This window comes from Vipera berus (genome assembly GCF_964194415.1).
Source record: "Vipera berus genome assembly, chromosome: 5".
In the NCBI taxonomy this organism is placed as follows: Eukaryota; Metazoa; Chordata; class Lepidosauria; order Squamata; family Viperidae; genus Vipera; species Vipera berus.
In genome coordinates, this window is record NC_138207.1 from 1927635 (window position 1) to 1947476 (window position 19842).

Here is a 19842-nt window from a genome sequence, read left to right on the forward strand (position 1 = left end):
AAAAACACTGCAGGAAGAATTTTGGGATGCAGACAACCCAAAACTCTTTCCCAAACAGCCCGTGTGCCCGTCTTCAACTGTGAAGGGACCGAAAAACATCCTGCAGCCAAGGAGGCTCCAGACCCATTTGCACCGCTCAGGTGAACCCCGCCCCCCCCCGAGGACACAGGTCAACCTCTAAATAGCCTCAACAACCCCCTAAAAGAAGGCAAATGGCCAGCCGTCTACGAGGAGTATAAATCTTTCCCTTCTCCACCATTCAGTCAGAACCTGAGGAAGCTTCTGGGATGAGAAGCGAAAGGTCTTCAAAGAAAAAAATCTAGGAAGTCCAGTTGCCTCCCGAAAAAAGCACCTTTGGGACAAGCGTGACCTGGATGACTGAGGATCTCTACAGCCAGATCCCACCAGGGTCCTCACAACACCGTATCCTCTATCTTAGTATTCCAGCCCAATGTTTTGGGGCAGGTCCAACATGGTGGCCACAGATTATCAAAGTGGTGGCCTTGTAGGATCAACCACCCACAGGAAAGAAACCAGTATGCAACAGACTTGGTAGAGCAGCCATGAAAACCTTGGAGATGTTCTCCAGATGTTCTGATGCATTTCTGCCCAGCAAGATCAAAATTGTGCAGGATGCGGTATTCCCTGTGGCGATCTATGGAAGCCAGAGTTGGGACTTTGAAGAAGCAGGAGAGGAAGAACATTGAGATCTTTGAACTTTGGTGTCTGGAAGACTCTTGAGAAGATCATGGACAGCCAACAAAACAACCAATGGGTCGTCGAACTGAGCAATCAAAGTCCTCACTCAAGGCAAAATAACCAGGCTCAAATTCTCCTACTTTGGACACCTTACGGAAGATCCAGCTTCCTGGAGAAGGCCCTGATGTTGGGAAAGGTGGAAGGAGAAAGGAGGAGAGGATGGCCACCAGGAAGGTGGAGGGACTGAGTTACAGTGGCAATGAGTGCACCACTGAAGGACATGAAGGACCAGATCTTCTCGGGAGAAAACCTATCTATATGGTTGCTGACAGACAACATTGATGCCACCTAATCAATTGATTGATCAGTCAATCAATGCAAAGAGCACACTCCTTTGAGAAGCCCATCATGGTGGGGAAGGTGGAAGGAGAGAGAAGAAGAGGACCACCACCAGCAATGGAGATGGACTCAGTTATGGTGGTGAAGGATGCATCTTAGAAGACCTGAAGGATCTGCTGAGGGACAGGTCAACCGTGGAGAAGGCCTATCCATGCAGTCAGTAAAAGTTGACTCTGACATGATGGCACATGATGCATTGATCGATCAGTCAGTCAGTCAGTCAATCAATCAATCAATCAATCAATGCAGAGACCCAGCTCCTTGGACCCAAGTCCATCATGCTGGGAAAGATGGAAGGAGAGAGAAGAAGAAGAGGACACCACCAGCAAAGAAGATGGACCTAGTTATGGTGGTGATGAGGATCACCATCACTAGCTCCTTGGAAGACCTGAAGGACCTGCTTAGGGACAGATCAACCATGGAGAAAACCTATCCATGTAGTCACTAAAAGTTGATCCTGATCTGATGGCATGTGATGCATTGATCGATCGATCAATCAATCAATCAATCAATGCAGAGACCCAGCTCCTTGGACCCAAGTCCATCATGCTGGGAAAGATGGAAGGAGAGAGAAGAAGAGGGCCACCACCAGCAAAGAAGATGGACCTAGTTATGGTGGTGATGGAGATACTGTTGAACAGATCAACTTAGGGACAGATCAACTAAGGAGAAGGCCTATATAGTCACTAAAAGTTGACCCTGACTTTTGACCCTGATGGCACTTGATGCCTTGATCAATCAGTCAATCAATCAATCAATCAGTCAGTCAGTCAGTCAATCAATCCAAAGACTAGCTCCTTTGAAAAGTCCTTCACGCTGGGAAAGGTGGAAGGCGAAGAGGACCATCGGCAACAAAGATGGACTGAGATGATGGTGGTGATGGATGCATCTTGGAAGACCTGAAGGACCAGGTTGGAGAGAGGCCGCCTGGAGAAAAATCTATTAACAGTGACTTGGCTGTCAACCAACTAAACAATCCATCAATCAATCGGATGCCCAACAAGAGACTTAGCACTAATGAGACTTGCAGTTTCCTGGAAGCAAATCCATGTCTCACAATCCAGGAAGAGATAACACGAACACACGTGATACAGGGCTTCCTGCCTGAGCAGGGGGCTGGACTAGAAGACCTCCAAGGCCCCTTCCAACTCTGTTATTCCTTTCTATTCCCCTTTTACGACCGTCTGACCAGCAAAATCAAAAGGGGAAGCCAAATTCACTTCACAACCGTGCTACCAACTTAACAAACTTAACCACTGCGGCAAGAGAGGTCGTAAAACGGAGCAAAACCCCACTTAACGACGGGAATACGGGGCTGGGTTGTGCTCGTAAATCCAGGCCTACCTCTGAGGACTGCAATATTCCCAGGGTTTTCCCAAACAGCTGCTACGGTTCCCTAGGCGCGGCTCTGACATGTTCTCAGTGCCAACGGTGGAATTATGCAACCTTGCGCAGAGAACATGGCGCAACCTTGCCTCTGGCAGGAGCAGGGCGCAAAGCTTGAATTCCCACCGCGTTCTGCACGGGGCATGAGCGAGGCCGCCAAGCACTCCAGCAAGATGGCGAGAAGGGCACCTGGGATCAACTCTGCCCACTTGGCAGGCTGGGGAATTCTGGGAGTTGAAGTCCAGCCATCTCTGAGTGGCCAAGGTCGAGAAATACAGGCCTAGGCAACCTTGGCTCTTTCATGACTCGTCAACTCCCAGAATTCCTGAGCCAGCCACGCTGAGGGGAAAGGGAGAGGTTTCCCAGCTGAGCCATGCTGGCTGAGGAATTCTGGGAGTTGAAGTCCACGAGTCATGAAGGGGCCATAGTTCCCCCACGCTGGCTCAGGAATTCTGGGAGTTGAAGTCCAGAAGTCATCAAGGGGGCCATAGTTTCCACCATGCTGGCTGAGGAATTCTGGGAGTTGAAGTCCAGAAGTCATCAAGGGGGCCATAGTTTCCCCCACGCTGGCTCAGGAATTCTGGGAGTTGAAGTCCACGCATCATAAAAGAGCCAAGGTTGCCTACCCCTGGCCTAGGCCAACAGGCCAGTCTTTGGCAAAGGGTCTGCCATATTTCCCTTTGCCTATTCCAAGGGGCAGCCTCTCCCACCTGTGGACGGCTGCTCTGTGCTTAACCCATGGATGGGAGGCCACAAGGAAACCCCCCGGGTAGTAGACTGGGCAAGGAAAGCACTTCAGTGAGGTTGCTAAGAAAAAGAACAAAAGTAGGCGAAGTCAGCAGGATCCAAACTGAAGGCACCTTTTTTTTTTTGGCAAATTCGGACCCTTTCACAGATAGGAAGCAGAATGCAGGAAGTCCTCCATTTACAGCCGTTCATTTAGTGGCGAAGCAACAGGACGATGGCACTGAAAAAAGCTGACTCATGACCGTTTCTCCACACTTACGACCGTTGCAGCACGCCCCAGGGTCACGTGATTTACATTCGGATGCTTGGCAACTGACTCGTATTTATGACGGTCGCAGTGTCCCTGGGTCACATGGTCCCCTTTTGCGAACTGACTCATAGTAATGACGGTCGCAGCCTCCCGGGGGGGTCATGTGGTCCCTTTCGACAACTTACTCGTAGTTACGACGGTCGCAGTGTCCCAGGGTCACATCATCTCCTTTTGCGAACCGACTCACAGTTATGACGGCCGCAGTGTCCCAGGGTCACTTCATCCCCTTCTGCAAATTGATTCACAGTTGTGACGGTCGCAGCGTCCCATGGTCACAAGATCCCCTTTTGCAAACTGACTCGTAGTTATGACGGCCTCACTGTCCCAGAGTCACATGATCCCCTTTTGCGAACTTCGGACAATGGGGAATCCGGATTCACTTAAACAACGGTGTTACTAACTGAACTGTGGCCAGAAAAGTTGTCAAATGGGGCAAAATTCACTGGACAAATTTCTCACTTATCCACATTAAATTCTGGGCTCAAATTGAGGCCGTAAAGTCTGCAGATCAAATATGCAGATGTGACACCTGAAAACGGCAGGTTGGTTTGATTTCTGGGCCAGAGAAAATGGGGAGCGAGCAGACTGGGGTGCATTTAAAAAAAAAATTTGTCGTCTCTTCCCCAAATGCTCAAATACAGGTTAAGTCCTCAACTTATGACGTAGCCCAAAATTTCCACTGCTAAGCGAGACGGCGGCTCGGCGAGTTTTTGAACTGCTTTATGACCTTTCTTGCCGACGTTTCAAAGTGAAGCACCGCCAGTGAGGAGTCACACCGTCGTTCGATGAATCCGACTTCCCCCTTGACCTTGACCTGTCAGAAGGCCGCAAAAGGAGGATCACGCACCATCCGCCGGGACGTTGCAACCGTCGTAAATTCAGGCCAGTGGCCCGGGGTCTGAATTTTGAAGACTGTGGGGATGTCCACTTTTCTCAGTGCTGTTGTAACTTCGAACGGCCACTAAACGAACAGTCGTAAGTCGAGGACCGCCTGTAGCATTGCATTACGCGCGCAGGACCTTCCCTCCTGCTCTGACTGTGCAACTTTGAACCCGTTTGCAAAAATCCCTCTTGGGGAGTCCAGAGTAAAATCTGCAGGGCACTGATGCCACGAAAAAAAAAACCCGATGCGCCAGGCATGTTTCCATGCGCCACCACCAGGCATCCTGTCCAAACAGCTGACTCAGCACCGGCTGCTTTGCCTAACCGCCCCTGCCACGTCTCGGTGGGGTCACCCAGTTCAGCGGCCCACGCCCCACGGTTCCCCCTTTGTCGGGTGGCTGCCCTCGGAGAGCTGACGCGATGCGCCGGGGGTGGGTGGGTGGGTGAGTCAGGAACGGGAGGAGAGCCACCGTCTGCCTCTCGTCGCCCATCCTGACGTCAAGCCAGGTCAGGGAAGCCAAACGCAGCCCCAGGCCGGCTCCTGGGCACGGCTCGGGTTCAAGACATTCAGGAGACCCGGGTTGCAGGGAGAAATTTCCAGAAAGGCTTTGCACAAGCTGGCTGGCAAGGGAGACGAGCCAGGCGCTTTGGAGGAGAGAAATGTAGAAACGAAAAGCAGCGCAGCGCGTTGTGAAAAAGAAATTGAGGGATGAGGAGGAGGTGGGGGGGAACCATGCGCCTCCCACCTCCTTTTCTCTGCCACATTGCAAAAAAAAAAAAAAATAGGAAAGAAACTTCTTCCAAAGAAGGCTGCAGCGTGCCTTGACTGGCTCTCCACCTCTCCGTTCCTCTCAAATCCAAAAAGGGGCCAAGAACTTGGATTTCTCCAAAAATGAGCCACCAGCCTCCAACGTGCAAAAATGGGACTTTTTAAAAAAAATATATATATATGTCTTGGTGGGTCTTTGGGAAGCAGGCTGGATCCAAATAGCCGGAAACGTCTTGGGGAGGTGAGGGGGGGGGAAACCCTGCCGGTGGGGCATCTGCCCCCCCTCTCCCCCCACGTTCAGAGATGCTGGAGCGATGCCAGAGGTCCGGAATTATGCTTTTCCCGTCCCCCCCCCCACCTTGCAAAGAACAAGGTGTCCGGGCCCGAGCCGTGTGAAAATAGCGCCGTGCTCCACCGTTCTCTCCGCCGTATAATTTTCTTAAATCCGCCAAACAGCTTTTCTTGTTTAATTATGGATAATTAAACACAAGAGGGGGGGCGGGGAGGAAAATGAACCGAGTTGTCTTTTTTTTTAAAAAAAAAAAGGGGAAAAAAAAAATCTCCGGCAGGGGAAGTCGGGAGACTGACTGTAGAGAGGCTGAGAAGACACAAACACACAAGCAGCGTTGAAAGGAAGCCTCCAGATTTCCCAAGGTGGGCCGTTGTGAGGTCTGCAACCTTTAAAGTGTGCGAATGAGCGAGCTGTCAAGCCGGGCAGGTGAAGACGCCCAGGGAGAAATAGCAAACCTGCCTCCAGTCGGAAAGACGATCGGCTAGATCACTTTCAGCGGGATTCCTTTCACCCAGGCCAGGGAGGAGGAGGAGGAGGAGGAGGGGGGAACCCATTTAAGCAGACAGCAAAAAATGGTGAACAAAAACCACAGCTGAAGATCCAGGAGATATAAGCAGTCAGGCTCCGTTTGCCTCTGGGGAGGAGATCCCTCACGACCAACCAGATCCCTCAAGGCCAACCGTGTCTGCAGGATTCCCCCCGGGCCCCCAAAATGAACGCTGCGCCACCCGGGCCTGCTCCCAGTTGGGCAGCATCGGGCCGTGCCACGACACCTCCATTTTACGAACGGGCCACGCTGAACGTGGAAATCACCTCCAAATGAAGCCTGGATTGGGTCAATCCTCGGATGCCACTGTCCAGTCCGATGCAATCTGCACAAAACTTGGAAAATTTAGCAAGCGGTGCAGTTGACCGGGATCGAGTGTGTACGGAGATTCTCAAGTCCTCCAGGTCACGGGTGTCCCCAAAGGTTAAGGTTTCCAAAGGCGTCTTTCGAAAAAAGAACCTTAGGGTTGAGTGTTGCTCTTCCTTCAAGACACCCCCAGCGAGGATCACAGGCGCCCCTTTGCCACGTTTCCAAATATGGGGTTCGCTGCAGGAGGGGGAATCAGCCATTGAGGCCAGCCCTTTGCAAGAAACCGAGGATTTGAGGAAAGAAATCAAGGCTTTTAGGGACGGTATCTCGATTCTCGGACAGGAGGTCCAGCCTGCACCAAAGGGGGGGGGGCTTTTCTGCAAGGGCCACACAAGAGGCCCCCAAGTCTGCATCGGTCCAAGCCTTAAGCCCTTCCCCAGAAAACCAGCTCTTTTGCACCTGGGCCAAAACCAGCCCCTTTGGGAATTCAAGCGATGCTATATATATATGCACACCGACACCAACCTCAGTCCAATTCGAGACACGGTTTGTTGACAAGAGTCGGAGAGAAAATTCCCCGTTCGGATGGAGAAAAACCAAGCGGGTTTGCGCAAAGCCAGCTCCATCCGCTCCATTTCAAACTTCGTTTCCATCCAAAGTTTTGGAGCATTGTTTTTTTTTTATTCCGAAGCGGCACACGTTCCTTCGGGATGCGCCTCTCCACCAAAGCTATGCGTTACTTTTTTTCCCCACACACACACACCGCCCGGGGAAAAAAAAATTACAATGGTTTACAGTCAACACAGACAAAAGTGACTCGTTTCTGGAAAGCGAGAAGTGTTTGCATTGAGGGTGGGTTTTTTTTAAAAAATTTAAAAAATCAAAAAAGTCTACCTTTCCCCAGCCAGACTGTTATTCCGCGAAGAAATCAGGGCAGATGACAAATCACGGCCAGGGTGTCATGCACAACCACAGGACAAGAACAAAGCCTGAACACAACTTAGTCCGTATCAAGCCGCTTTGGCGGGGGTCAAGATTTTTTTGGGGCGGTGGGGCGGTGGTGGTTCTCCCTTTAGAGAGAGCGCAAAAGTGAGAGGCATAAAGGAAATTTCAGAGCCGATTCGGTTCGGATCAATGGGGAGGCCGAGGACAGAAGCGCCTTCGAAGGGAGTACATTTGGGGTCTCCTTTGGAGAGCGCGGAAAAAGAGAAGAAGGGGGGTGGGGGGGGTGAAGGGCAATTTTGGAGGTAATTTGGCCCTCCTAAGTGGGGGTGATCCAGGAAAGAAGCAAGCCTGGAGGAATCGAGTTCAGGGGAGGGGGGGGTCTCCTTTAAAGTGAGCGGAAAAGTGCGCAAAGGAACTTTGGGGGGAAGCAGCTTCGGAGGCATCGGAGTTGGGGGGGGGTGTCTCCTTTAAAGCGAGCGGAAAAGTAGGAAGCAAGTAGGTTTTTTGAAGCCAGATTAAGGAAGAGGCCGGGGGCAGAAGGAAGGCCTGCGGAAGAGACAAATTTGGGGGTCTCCTTTGGAAGCGACGGGGAAAAAAAAACAAGTGTTAGGGTTCCCACAAGAACGCCTTACCTCATTGTACTGGGTCTGGGCGTTATTCTCCAGGTACAACATGTTAGCAGTGAGGTTGAGCAGGGCTGCTGTCCTCTCTTCCGGCTCCAGGATGGATCTCCGTCCCACCAGGCCCACCCCCCACCCCCAAGAGACCCTGGGAGGAAGAACAAAACCCAACCAGACACCCAAAAGCGGGCGATGCCACGGAGAAGCTTGGAAGACGGAGTGCGCCTCTCGCCGTCCCTGCGGATTCCCTTATATACCTGTCCCTCGGCGAGGAGGGGGGCAGGGCGGGCCCGCTTGGCTCTACCTGTCAAAACTCCGGCGCACCTGGACTCCTCCGCTGGGAGGAGGCCTCCTCCTGGCTCCCAGCTCATTAAGTGGTTAAAGGAATCCTTATCGCCCATCTCGGAAGGAGGGAAGGAGGGAGGCACACGCCAGAGCAGCGGCGGCAGCAGCCACCACCGTGGGCCGGCCGTGTGCTGCGCGCCCACCGCCAGGGCAGAGCACGGGGAAGGGGCAAAAGGGAGGGGGGGGACAGACCAGGGGTGTGTGTGGGGGGTATGACTGCCCCTCCCAGCAGAGCCTTTCAAGGCCTTAGGCGAAGAAGGAGCCTGCAGCCTCGGTGCAGCCTGCAATGCGAGCTTGGCAGAATAACAGAGCGGGAAAGGGGCCTCGGAGGTCTTCTAGTCCAGCCCGCTGCTCAAGCAGGAGGCCCTCTGTCATTTGGGACAAATGGCTGTCCAATCTCTTCTTGAAAAACTCCAGTGATGGAGCACCCACAACTAACAGAAGAATTGGAAGGGACCTTGGAGGCCATCTAGTCCAACCCACTGCTCAAGGAGGAGACTCTATGCCGTTTCAGACAAGCGGCTGTCCAGGCTCTTCTTGAAAGCCTCCAGTGATGCAGCACCCACAACTTCCAGAGCCAAGCCGTTATTTTTTTCAAATAACTTGTTTTGTAAAGTTATTCTTACGCTGCATTTCATAAACTTTGCTCCTACCTTGGGGTGAAAAAAAGCACCCACCCGGTTGAACTTTTTTGGGCGTAGATGCTAAGGGTCTGGATGAGACTTGCAGCTCTGCAAAGGACACCCCCCCTGCTCCCCCCCCAAGGCAGAGTATTGCTAAATATCAGCTGCTGGAAGGGGGGGAGTAAGGGGGATTCGATCCTTTTAAACATTCGGGGGGGGTGAATATTCTTTGGCCCAGTGACCGTCGGCCAGCTTGAAGCAGGCCTGGGCCTTGTTTTAGGACCGGGCCTCGTTTTGGGCCCGGGCCTCATTTGGGGACCGGGCCTGGTTTTAGGCCCAGGCATCGGCGGTCTGGATGGGGACAGCATTGCCTTATTTATTTATTCGATTTCCAGTTTTAAACACAGGCATTTCCTTATTTTGGAAAGGGATTGATTGATTGATTGATTGATTGATTGATTGATTGATTGATTGATTGACTGACTGATTGATGACATCTTTAGTTTTGTGCACAGCCACCTCCTTATTTGTTACATTCCAGTTCCGCGCACAGGCAGCTTATTTATTCGTCCAATTCCTAATTTGGCTTACAGGCGCTTCATTTATTTACGGCATTTCTAGCTTTCTGCACAATCGTTTATTTATTTACAGGCAGGTCCTCAACGTACGGCCTCAATGGAGCCCAACATTTCTGTTGCTAAGCGAGGCGTTCCTTCCCACAGTCGTTAAGTGAATCACTGCAGAGGTGAAGTCAGTAGCACGGTTGTTAAGTGAATCTGGATTTGACTTTGTGGGTCAGAAAGTTGTAAAAGGTGGGGTCATGTGACACACACACCCCCCCCGAGGCTGCGACCATCATAAAAATGAGTCAGTTGTCGGATAGCTGAATGTAAATCACATGACTATGGGGAGGCTGCAACGGTCGTAAGTGTGAAAAATGGCCATGAGTCACTTTTTTTATAATGCTGCTGTAACTCTGAACGGTCACTAAGTGAATTGTTGTAAATCAAGGAGGGCCTGTATTGCATTTCTACTTTTCTGCACAGGCACTTATTTATTTTATATAATAATAATAGTAATAACAACTACAACAATCATAATCATAATAATAATGTTGGAAGGGACCTTGTAGGTTATCTATTTATTTATCTATTTATATCTATCTATCTATCTTAATAGGGACGTGGTGGCTTAGTGGGTTAGGACGCTGAGCCTGTCGATCAGAAGGTCGGCAGTTTGGCGGGTCGAATCCCGAGTGCCGCGTAGCAGAGTGAGCGCCTGTTACTCGTCCCAGCTTCTGCCAACCTAGCAGTTCGAAAGCAGGTAAAAAATAGGGACCACTCCGGTGGGAAGGTAACAGCGTTCCGTGCGCCTTTGGCGTCTAGTCATGCCGGCCACGTGACCACGGAGACGTCCTCGGATAAGCGCTGGCTCTTCGGCTTTGAAACGGAGATGAGCACCGGCCCCTAGAGTCGGAAACGACTAGCACGCATGTGCAGGGGAACCTTTACCTTTATATCTATCTTAATAGATAGCTGCTAGGTAGCTGCTAGGTAGATAGATGATACATATAAATAGATAGATGATAGATAGCTACCTATTTTAATCTATTTTTATCTATCTATCTACCTATCTATCTCTATCTCTATATCTCTACCTCTATCTCTTATCTATCTTTATCTCTATGTTCTATATCTCTATTTATATCTATTTATTTCTATATCTATCTAATCTAATCTATCTAATCTATTTATATCTATCATCTATCTCCCTACCAGCTACCTACCTACCTACCTACCTATCAGTTTTAATCAATACATCCATCCATTCATCCATCCACCCACCTACCAACCTATCACATTCCTATACCGGCCACCTCAGCTAAGCCACTCAGTATTAACCTGGTTTCTAAGACTGGAGCGTCCCTCAAAAGCCAAACCATCCTTCAGGGCTGGAAACCCAGCCTCTGCACAGGCGAGACGGACACCCAGCGATGTTAGGAACACATCTATTTATCTCTGATGGCCACCACATCAAAGTAGTTGGCCACAGCCTTTTTCCCACGTGCCCCGTGATCTCTTGGTGGTCTCCTTTCCAAACACTAACCAGGGCTTAGCTTTCAGCAATCTGCCAGGTTGAGAAAGAACGAAATTTTCCAAGTCACACTCAATGAGCCACAGAAGATACATCATATTTTTATTTATTTGTTTGGTAGCGATTTCCCTGGAGCAGACAAGTCCTCGGCTTACAACAGCTCATTTAGTGACTGTTCAAAGTTACAACAGCACTGAAAAAAGTGACTTCTAACCATTTTTCACACTTGAGCATTCCCACGTGATCAAAATTCAGACGCTCCGCAAGTGACTCGTACTTACGACGGTCGCAGTGTGTCCCGGGGGGGGATGTGTCACGTGATTCCCCTTTTGCGACCTTCTGACAAGCAAAGTCAACGAGGGGAGCCGGATTCGCTTAACGACCATGTTACAAACTTAACGACGGCAGCGATTTCGCTTAAGCCATGAACTGTGGCCGGGAAGGTGGTCAAATGGGGCAAAAATTCACTCGCTTAGCAACAGAAGTGCCGGCCTCCAATGTGGCCATTAAGCCGAGGACTGTCTGTCTGAGATGGGAGGGGACCCCACGCGTCCCTGGAAGGCGCCCCTCCCTGCAGGCATTAGTAAGAGTTGTTGTAGCAACGTTGTGCAAGCAGTGAGCAAGGAAGCTGGAATTCCTCCGTCTCCTCTCGACTTCGTCCAGCTCAGCTCCCTTCCGGATGGGTCCCTTCCCAGCTCCCAAGGGGGGGGGGGAATTCCCATGGCACTCTCTAGAAGCAGGGAAATGCCCACGTCCACCCAGCCCAGAGCTGGAGAGTTGGGGAGAGGGAGGCCCCCTCCCCTTCCCTTGGGGACCCCAAGCGGAGAAGACGGGGTGACACTGCAAGGGCGTCGGGATCCAGCCACCCGTGGAGGCAAGCTCCCACCCGAAGCCGACACACAACTCTCTCACAACAGGCTGGCTGATCCTAAGCAAGAAAGTGTGTGTGTGTGTGTGTGTGTGTGTGTGTGTGTGTGTTCCCCAAATTCTTGGATTGAGGGTCCTGGGGCAAGAGGGAGCGTGGGGGGGCCCCTCTCTCATAAAAGGCAGCCTGGGTGAGTTTGTCCAATCACAGGCTCCCATTTGGTGGAGGCAGGAGGAACACAGCGGCCCCCTGCCCACCCCCCTGACCCAGAGGCCTCCCCATCCTATAGAAGGCCTGTCCATCCGTCCTTCCATCATCTATCTAATCTATCACCTCTTAATACTACATCTATCATCTATCCTATCTATCTATCTATCTAATCTATCTATCATCTATTAATACTATACAGTATCTATCTATCATCTATCTAATCTATCGTCTATTAATACTACATCTATCTAATCTATCATCTATCTAATCTATCTAATCTATCTATCATCTATCTATCTATCTAATCTATCATCTATTAATACTATACAGTATCTATCTATCATCTATCTAATCTATCTATCATCTATTAATACTACATCTATCTAATCTATCTATCTATCATCTATCTATCTATCTATCATCTATCTAATCTATCTATCTATTGTCTATTAATACTACATCTATCTAATCTATCTATCATCTATCTAATCTATCTATCTAATCTATCTATCATCTATCTATCTAATCTATCATCTATTAATACTATACAGTATCTATCTATCATCTATCTAATCTATCTATCTATTACCTATTAATACATCTATCTAATCTATCTATCATCTATCTATCTATCTAATCTATCATCTATTAATACTATACAGTATCTATCTATCATCTATCTAATCTATCTATTGTCTATTAATACTACATCCATCTATCTATCTATCTATCTATCTATCTATCTATCTATCTATCTATCTATCTATCCAAAGTACAATAAAATGTTAAAACATGAAAACAGTATACAAAAATTAAGATTTTAATCTCTGCCCGGCCTCGACTAACATCCATGCACCATTTTTACGTTTCCCATGTATTTATCACATGTATTTATTCTTGACTTATGACCCCAACTGAGCCCAACATTTCTGTTGCCAAGCGAGACTATTGTTAAAGTGAGTTTTGTGACTTTTCTTGTCACAATTATTAAGTGAATTGCCGCAGTTGTTCAGTTAATAACAGGGCTGTTAAGTGAATCTGGCTTCCCCATTGACTTTGCTCGTCTGGGGGGGGAGGGGGAGGGGAGGGGGAGGGGGAGGAAAAGAAAGAGAGGAAGAAGAGAAAGAGAAGAATTAGAAGAAGAGAAAGAAGAGAAGGAGACGAAAGAGGAGAGAAAGGAGAAGAAGGGGAGGAGAGGAGGAGGAGGAGGAGAAGAGAAAGAGGAGAAGGCGGAAGGAGGAAAAAAAACAGAAGAAAGGGAAGGATAAGAGCAAGAGAAGGAGGAGAGGAAAAGAAAGAGAAGGGGAAGGAGGAGGAGGAGGAGAAGAGGAAGAAAAGAAAAAGAGAAGAAGGAGGGAGGAGAGCAAGAGAAGGAGAGAAAGAAGAAGAAGAAAAAGAAGAGAAGGAGGAGGAGAGAAAAGAAGAAGGAGAAGAGGAGGAGGAGGGAAGAAAGAAGAAGGAGAAGAGAAAAAGAGGAGGAGGAGAAAGGATGGTGGTGGCAAAGGAGGAGCAGGAGGAGGAGAAACGGCGTCATTACCCACCGAGAGTAAATGGTGAGTAAAACCCAATGGGCCCAGAATGGAGGGGCTCCGAGCGATGCAAAGGAGGGTCTCACTTTGCTGGCTATTGGATGGGCCAAGCTACCACCGCCCCCCCCTCCCATTAGCTGGCCGGACCCCCAGTGTCCACTCTTTACTGCCCTACACCTGCGCCCCCTCCCCAAATAAGGCCGGGGCCAAGCCTGGCGAGGCCCCCCTCGCCGCGGAAGGTGGCATGCAAGCACCCCAGTGTCCAGCCAGCCCCTCCCGGCCGGGCCCAGGACCCTCGCACCGCCGGCCAGCTGGCTGGCTATCCAGGCCGAGGGTCCTGCGGAGCAGAAGACAAGCCGGGTGGGGGTCCCGGGCCAGAGCAGGAAGCCGCTCCCGCCCTGGAGCCAGGTCACCTGCTGCCCTTTGGCCCGGGCGCTTGGCCGGAGCGCCTGGAAGGTCAGCGGGAGCAGCTGGTCAAAAGGTGAGCTCACTCAAGAATGTCCCCCTTATCTTGATGGCCCAGACGCTCTCCTCCTCCTCCTCCTCCTCCTCGGCATTTTTTATTTGGGGGGGGAGACGAGGCGATCCTCTCGGGGGGGGGGGGGCTGGAAAAACACAGCTGCCATGGGAAGACGCCAGCCTGCAAAAATGGGATTTTCCTTTGGTTGTTGTAAAAGGGGGTGCACTTGATATCCCCCCTTTTTTTAAGCTTTTCAAACTTACTCCTTGCTTCTGTACAGAGTCCTCGACTTACGACCACGGGTTTGGCGGCTAAGCGAGACGGCTGCTGAGTGAGTTTTGCCCTCCCCCCCCGGCCCGTTCTGCAACCTCTCTCGTCACAGTCATGAAGCGAAAATCACTGCCGCTGTGAAGTTATTAAGTGAATCCGGCTTTCACCCCCTCCCCCCCCGTTGACTTTGCTTTCCCCCCCCTTGCAAAAGGGGGTCACGTGACCCCAGGAGACTTGGCAACCGTCACAAATACATGCCAGTTGCCGAGCCTCTGAATTTTGATCACGTGACCCGTGGGGATGCTGCGACGGTCGCTAAGTGTGAAAAACGGTCCAAAGTCACTTTTTTTCCCCCAGGGCTGCTTGTCAGTTGGAAGAGATGCTAAATGAACAGCTGTAAGCCGTACTTTATACTTTTTTTAGCTTTTAAAATGACTTACGGCTTGTATTCCACACTTTTTATGCTGGCCGATAATCGTAATCAAGATCAGACGGAGAAGTTTTACAAAGCTCTAGAAGCTTTTTAACTCAATACGGCTAGTCCTTGACTTAGAACAGTTCAGTGACCGTTTGAAGTTACAACGGCACTCAAAAATGTGATTTACGACCAGTCCTCGCACTTACAACCGATGCGGCCTCGTCAGGGTCACATGATGAAAATTGCACCCATTTGGACTTCTGATCCGAGACTTTGCGACTCAGTTTAGCCAGAAACGGGAACCGGCCTTTGCAATCTGGGCCGCAAGACTCTGGGTGACCAGGAGAAGGTGCCAAAGTTCAATAGTTCTGAACCTCTTCACTGCCCCCTAATGGCTGTTTCAGGTATTACAGTCTTGATTCAAGAGCTCTAGCAAGAATCATGGGACATTTCTTTTATTTATTTTTTTGCTCCAACCGGGATCTGGCTAACTTCATTTTGGCTTGTTCGATGAATCTTTCCAAGATAATAGCTTCGCTCTAATTTCTCCATCTGCTCTCAAAGGCAGGATTAACCCCCACTTTCAAATAATCAAATATTAATAGAATGTTGGTTATATTTATATTCTATACCACATTACAAAAAAGATGTTGAGACTCTGGGAAAAAGTGCAAAGAAAAGCAACAGAGATGATTTAAAGGCCTGGAAGAACGGTTGCAGGAACTGGGTTTGGCTAATCTAAAGAAAAGAAGAAATAGGGGAGACATGATAGCAGTATTCCAATATTTGAGGGGCTGCCCCAAAGAAGAGGGGGTCACGTTATTCTCCAAAGCACCAGAGGTCAGGACGAGAAACAATGGTTGGAAACTTACCAAGGAGAAAGGCAACCTGGAATTAAGGAGAAACTTCCTAACAGGGAGAACAATTAACCAGTGGAACAGCTTGCCACCAGAAATCGTGGGCACTACATCCCTGGAGGTTTTTAAGAAGAGGCCAGACAGTCACTTGTCTGAAATGGTAGAGGGGTCTTTTTGCTTAAGCAGGGGGCTGGACTAGAAGACCTCAACAGTCGCCAACACGACCAACCCTCAACATATGCCTGATCCAGGTCCTTGGGAAGGACTCAACAGATGGATAAAAATGCCAAATTCAGTCTGAAGATCTGGCTGACTGTGTGAACCATAATAATAACCATCGGCATTGACAAAAATCATCAGTCAGTTGCAAAAGACTTGGAACAGCTTAAATCCTGCCACGAGACTGGACAACACCCATCAAACATCCACATCCTTGGGAAGGACTCCATAAGTGTGCCAAAAGGCCAAATCCAGACTAAACTACTGGCTGACTATATGACCAACGCCAACAATAACCATTTGAACACCATAGGCATTGACAAAATCCCTATCAGTCAATTGCAAAAGGCAGCTTCGCTTGGAACCGCTTAAATCCTGCGACAAGAATTACAACACATCCACATCTGCCTCTCCCAGGTCCTTAGGGAGGACTTGAGATAAAAACGCCAAACCCAGTCTAAACATCTGGCTAACTGTGCGACGATCCATAACAATAGCCACCACTGGCATTGTCAACATCTCCATCAGTCAATTGCAAATGGCAGCTTCACTTGGAACAGCTTAAATCCTGCTAGGAGAGCGTGAACACCATCGAACAACATCTGGGTCATTGAGAAGGACTGAAGAGGTGGACAAAAATGCTAAATTCAACCTGAGCATCTGGCTGACTGTGCAAGAAATCAAAATAACAAGCATGGGCATTGACCAAATCCCTATCAGTCAATTACAAAAGGCCGGTTTACTCAAAACAATGCCAAATCCGATCTTAAGCTTCTGGCTAACCATGCGGTCCACCATCATCATCATAAAATGCCAGCATTGTAATAGAATAACAGAGTTGGAAGGGACCTTGTAGGTCATCTAGTCCAACCCCCTGCCCAAACAGGAATCCCTACACCATTTCTGACAGATGGCAGCCCAGTCTCTTCTTGAAAGCCTCCAGCGACGAAGCATCGACAACAGCAATAACAATAATATAAACCAACAATGATGGCTAATGGGAATGATGGGGAACTGAACAGCTCAAACCTCCGTCTATCTCTCTGACCGGGAAGGCTCTTAAAATTTTTCTTTTAAAACCTGATCGCTTTCATTATTCCACGTATTTTTAAGGAAACAGGAGAGAGAGAAAGACTAGCCCAGGATGCTGAATGCAGCTTTTTCACCCGAAGTAACCGGAAACGCAGCTCCCGTTGTTTTCCTGCCAATTTTTTTTTCTCTTCTCAAGGTGTGTGCTTTGCAAATTGCCGACAGGAAGCACACAATTGATATATTAACAATTTTAGAAATTTTTAACACGTGGCCAGACACTCTCAGACAAAGCACTTAGTCAGAAAAAGCTATTTCAAACACTTGAGAGAGGCTTTGCCGGCCTCGCCTCCTTCCTCTCAACGGTTCTGGCTGCTGTGCCCAACTGCACGCGGGGGTGGGGGTTAGGATCACAGGTAGTCCTCGGTTTACGACCACAATGAAGCTGGAAATGTCCGTTGCTAAGCGAGACAGTTGTTAAATGAATTTTGCCCCATTTTACGACCTTTCTTGCCAGGGTTGTTAAGTGAATCACTGCAGCGGTTTAGTTAGTGACACGGTCGTTAAGCGAATCTGGCTTCCCCCCCATCAACTTTGCTGGCCGGAAAGTCGCCAAAGAGGATCACGTGACCCCTCCAGGGAGGCTTCAACTGTCATAAGTACACGCCAGTTTCCAAGCATCTGAATTTGGGATCAGGTGACCGTGGGACGCTGCAACGGTGGTTAAGCGTGAAAAATGTTCATTGGTCCTTTTTCCCAAGAGCTCTTCTCACTTCAAACAGTCATTAAACTAATTGTTGTAAATTGAGGACCACAGGCACTTTCGGTTCAGAGGCACGATCCTGGGCTGGGTGGCATTGTTCCAATCACCAGGAGTCGGTGAGTTCTACTGTAGTCCCGCCTTAGGCATGAAAGCCGGCTGGGTGACTTTGGGCCAATCACCAGGAGACGGGGAGTTCTAGTCCCGCCTTAAGCATGAAAGCTGGCTGGGTGACTTTGGGCCAATCCCCAGGAGACGGGGAGTTCTAGTCCCGCCTCAGGCATGAAAGCCGGCTGGGTGACTTTGGGCCAATCACCAGGAGACGGTGAGTTCTAGTCCCACCTTAGGCATGAAAAACAGCTAGGTGACTTTGGGCCAATCACCAGGACACAGGGAGTTCTAGTCCTGCCTTAGGCATGAAAGCCGGCTGGGTGACTTTGGGCCAATCACCAGGAGACAGTGAGTTCTAGTCCCACCTCAGGCATGAAAGCCGGCTGGGTGACTTTGGGCCAATCACCAGGAGACGGTGAGTTCTAGTCCCACCTTAGGCATGAAAAACAGCTAGGTGACTTTGGGCCAATCACCAGGACACAGGGAGTTCTAGTCCTGCCTTAGGCATGAAAGCCGGCTGGGTGACTTTGGGCCAATCACCAGGAGACAGTGAGTTCTAGTCCCACCTCAGGCATGAAAGCCGGCTGGGTGACTTTGGGCCAATCACCAGGAGACGGTGAGTTCTAGTCCCGCCTTAGGCATGAAAACCAGCTAGGTGACTTTGGGCCAATCACCAGGACACGGGGAGTTCTAGTCCCGCCTCAGGCATGAAAGCCGGTTGGGTGACTTTGGGCCAATCACCAGGAGACGGTGATTTCTAGTCCCGCCTTAGGCATGAAAGCTAGCTGGGTGACTTTGGGCCAATCACCAGGAGACAGTGAGTTCTAGTCCCGCCTTAGGCATGAAAGCCAATTGGGTGTCTTTGGGCCAGTCCCCTCCACCTCTCTCAGCCCAATCCACCTCACAGGATTGTTGTGGAAAAAATAGGAGGAAGGAAGGTGTGTTGGATGCATTTGCCACCTTGAGTTGTTTATACATGAGAAAGGAGAGATATAAATAAACGAAAGCTAAGATAGCAGGGACAGGGGGATGAAATTTACATCTGCAATTTGCAAACAAGGATTCATGGCTTGGCATAAGACGAACCTCCCGCCCAGCATGCTGCATTCAAGCAAGAGTTAAACCCATCTCTGTTTAGGGCAATGTGTGAACTCAGATTTGGGGGTGGGGGTGGGAGGGGAAGGCAGTTTTGGCCGCCACCTCCTCTCCTCCCTCCAACATTTTCCAAGCCCCCCTCTCAAAAACCCTTCCTTTGTACAGGTAGTCCTCAACTTACGACAACAGAGCCCCACATTTATGTTGTTAGGTGAGAAATTTGTTAAGTGGATTTTGTGCCCCTTTTTATGGCTTTTCTTGCCACGGTCGTTAAGGGTGTCCGGCTTCCCCGTCAGAAGGTCACAAAGGAGGATCATGTGACCCCGGGACACTGCGACGGTCATAAATGTGAGTCAGTTTCCGAGTGTAAATCACATAACCCTGGGGATGCTGCAATGGTGGTTAAGTGTGAAAAACAATCACGAGTCCTTTTTTTTCAGTGCCACTGTGACTTCGAACCGTCGCTAAATGAAACAGTTGAAAAGGGAGGACGACCTGCATACCAGCAAGCCAGCATCCCTGCTTGGTGAAATCCCCGTCTCTCCATTTTCCTCCCCTGGAGACAATCCTGTCTACGCACACATGAAGGAGGTGCCGGGAAAAGGGGAAAACACCCACCCACAATCGCACACACAAATCAGATTCCCGCCCCCAGGTGCTCAAACCGCCTTCCCCAAATTTGGAATCCGGGAAAATGAAGTCCCCGAATCTCTGCAGGGAACCCCAGGCTGCATCGCAGGATGATGACGCAATGCTGGCTTGTGGCATGCAAATCGTCTCCGCCCTTTCCCAGAAGGAAAACCTCGCTCCCTCGCAGGAGGAAAAACCCCTCCTCGCCTTGCAACAGGGCGTCCCTCGAACTCAGCACAATTATTATTAGTTGCACACTTACACACACACACAGGGTTTCCTGCACTCATCCTATGCGTTTTCCCATGTGTCTTCGATTCACGGCAGGCTCTTGCTGAATTAAGTTGTGCAGGCAGCCCTCGACTTACAGCGGTTTTGCTTAGTGACCGACATTACAATGGCGTTGAAAACAAAGAGAGACT

General features: G+C 49.7%; 2 protein-coding genes across 7 annotated transcripts in view; one reads left to right on the top strand and one right to left on the bottom strand.

Moving 5' to 3' along the window:
* Window positions 1-19842, bottom strand: part of TP63 (tumor protein p63) — a gene marked incomplete at its 3' end in the record, with an annotated part of 142229 nt that overhangs the window by 105298 nt on the left and 17089 nt on the right. For 4 of the 6 annotated variants that reach the window (XM_081329461.1, XM_081329456.1, XM_081329458.1 and 1 more), the window contains exon 1: window positions 7918-8093. The exons of the other annotated variants lie outside the window; for them this stretch is intronic. In XM_081329461.1, the coding sequence (XP_081185587.1) occupies window positions 7918-7959 (42 nt within the window). In that variant the 5' untranslated portion in view covers window positions 7960-8093. Of the gene's footprint in view, window positions 1-7917; window positions 8094-19842 lie in introns of those variants that run through there. 6 annotated transcript variants of the gene reach the window in all.
* LOC308669294 (uncharacterized protein) overlaps window positions 1-19842 on the top strand; it is a gene marked incomplete at its 5' end in the record, with an annotated part of 121967 nt that overhangs the window by 17839 nt on the left and 84286 nt on the right. The window lies entirely within an intron of this gene.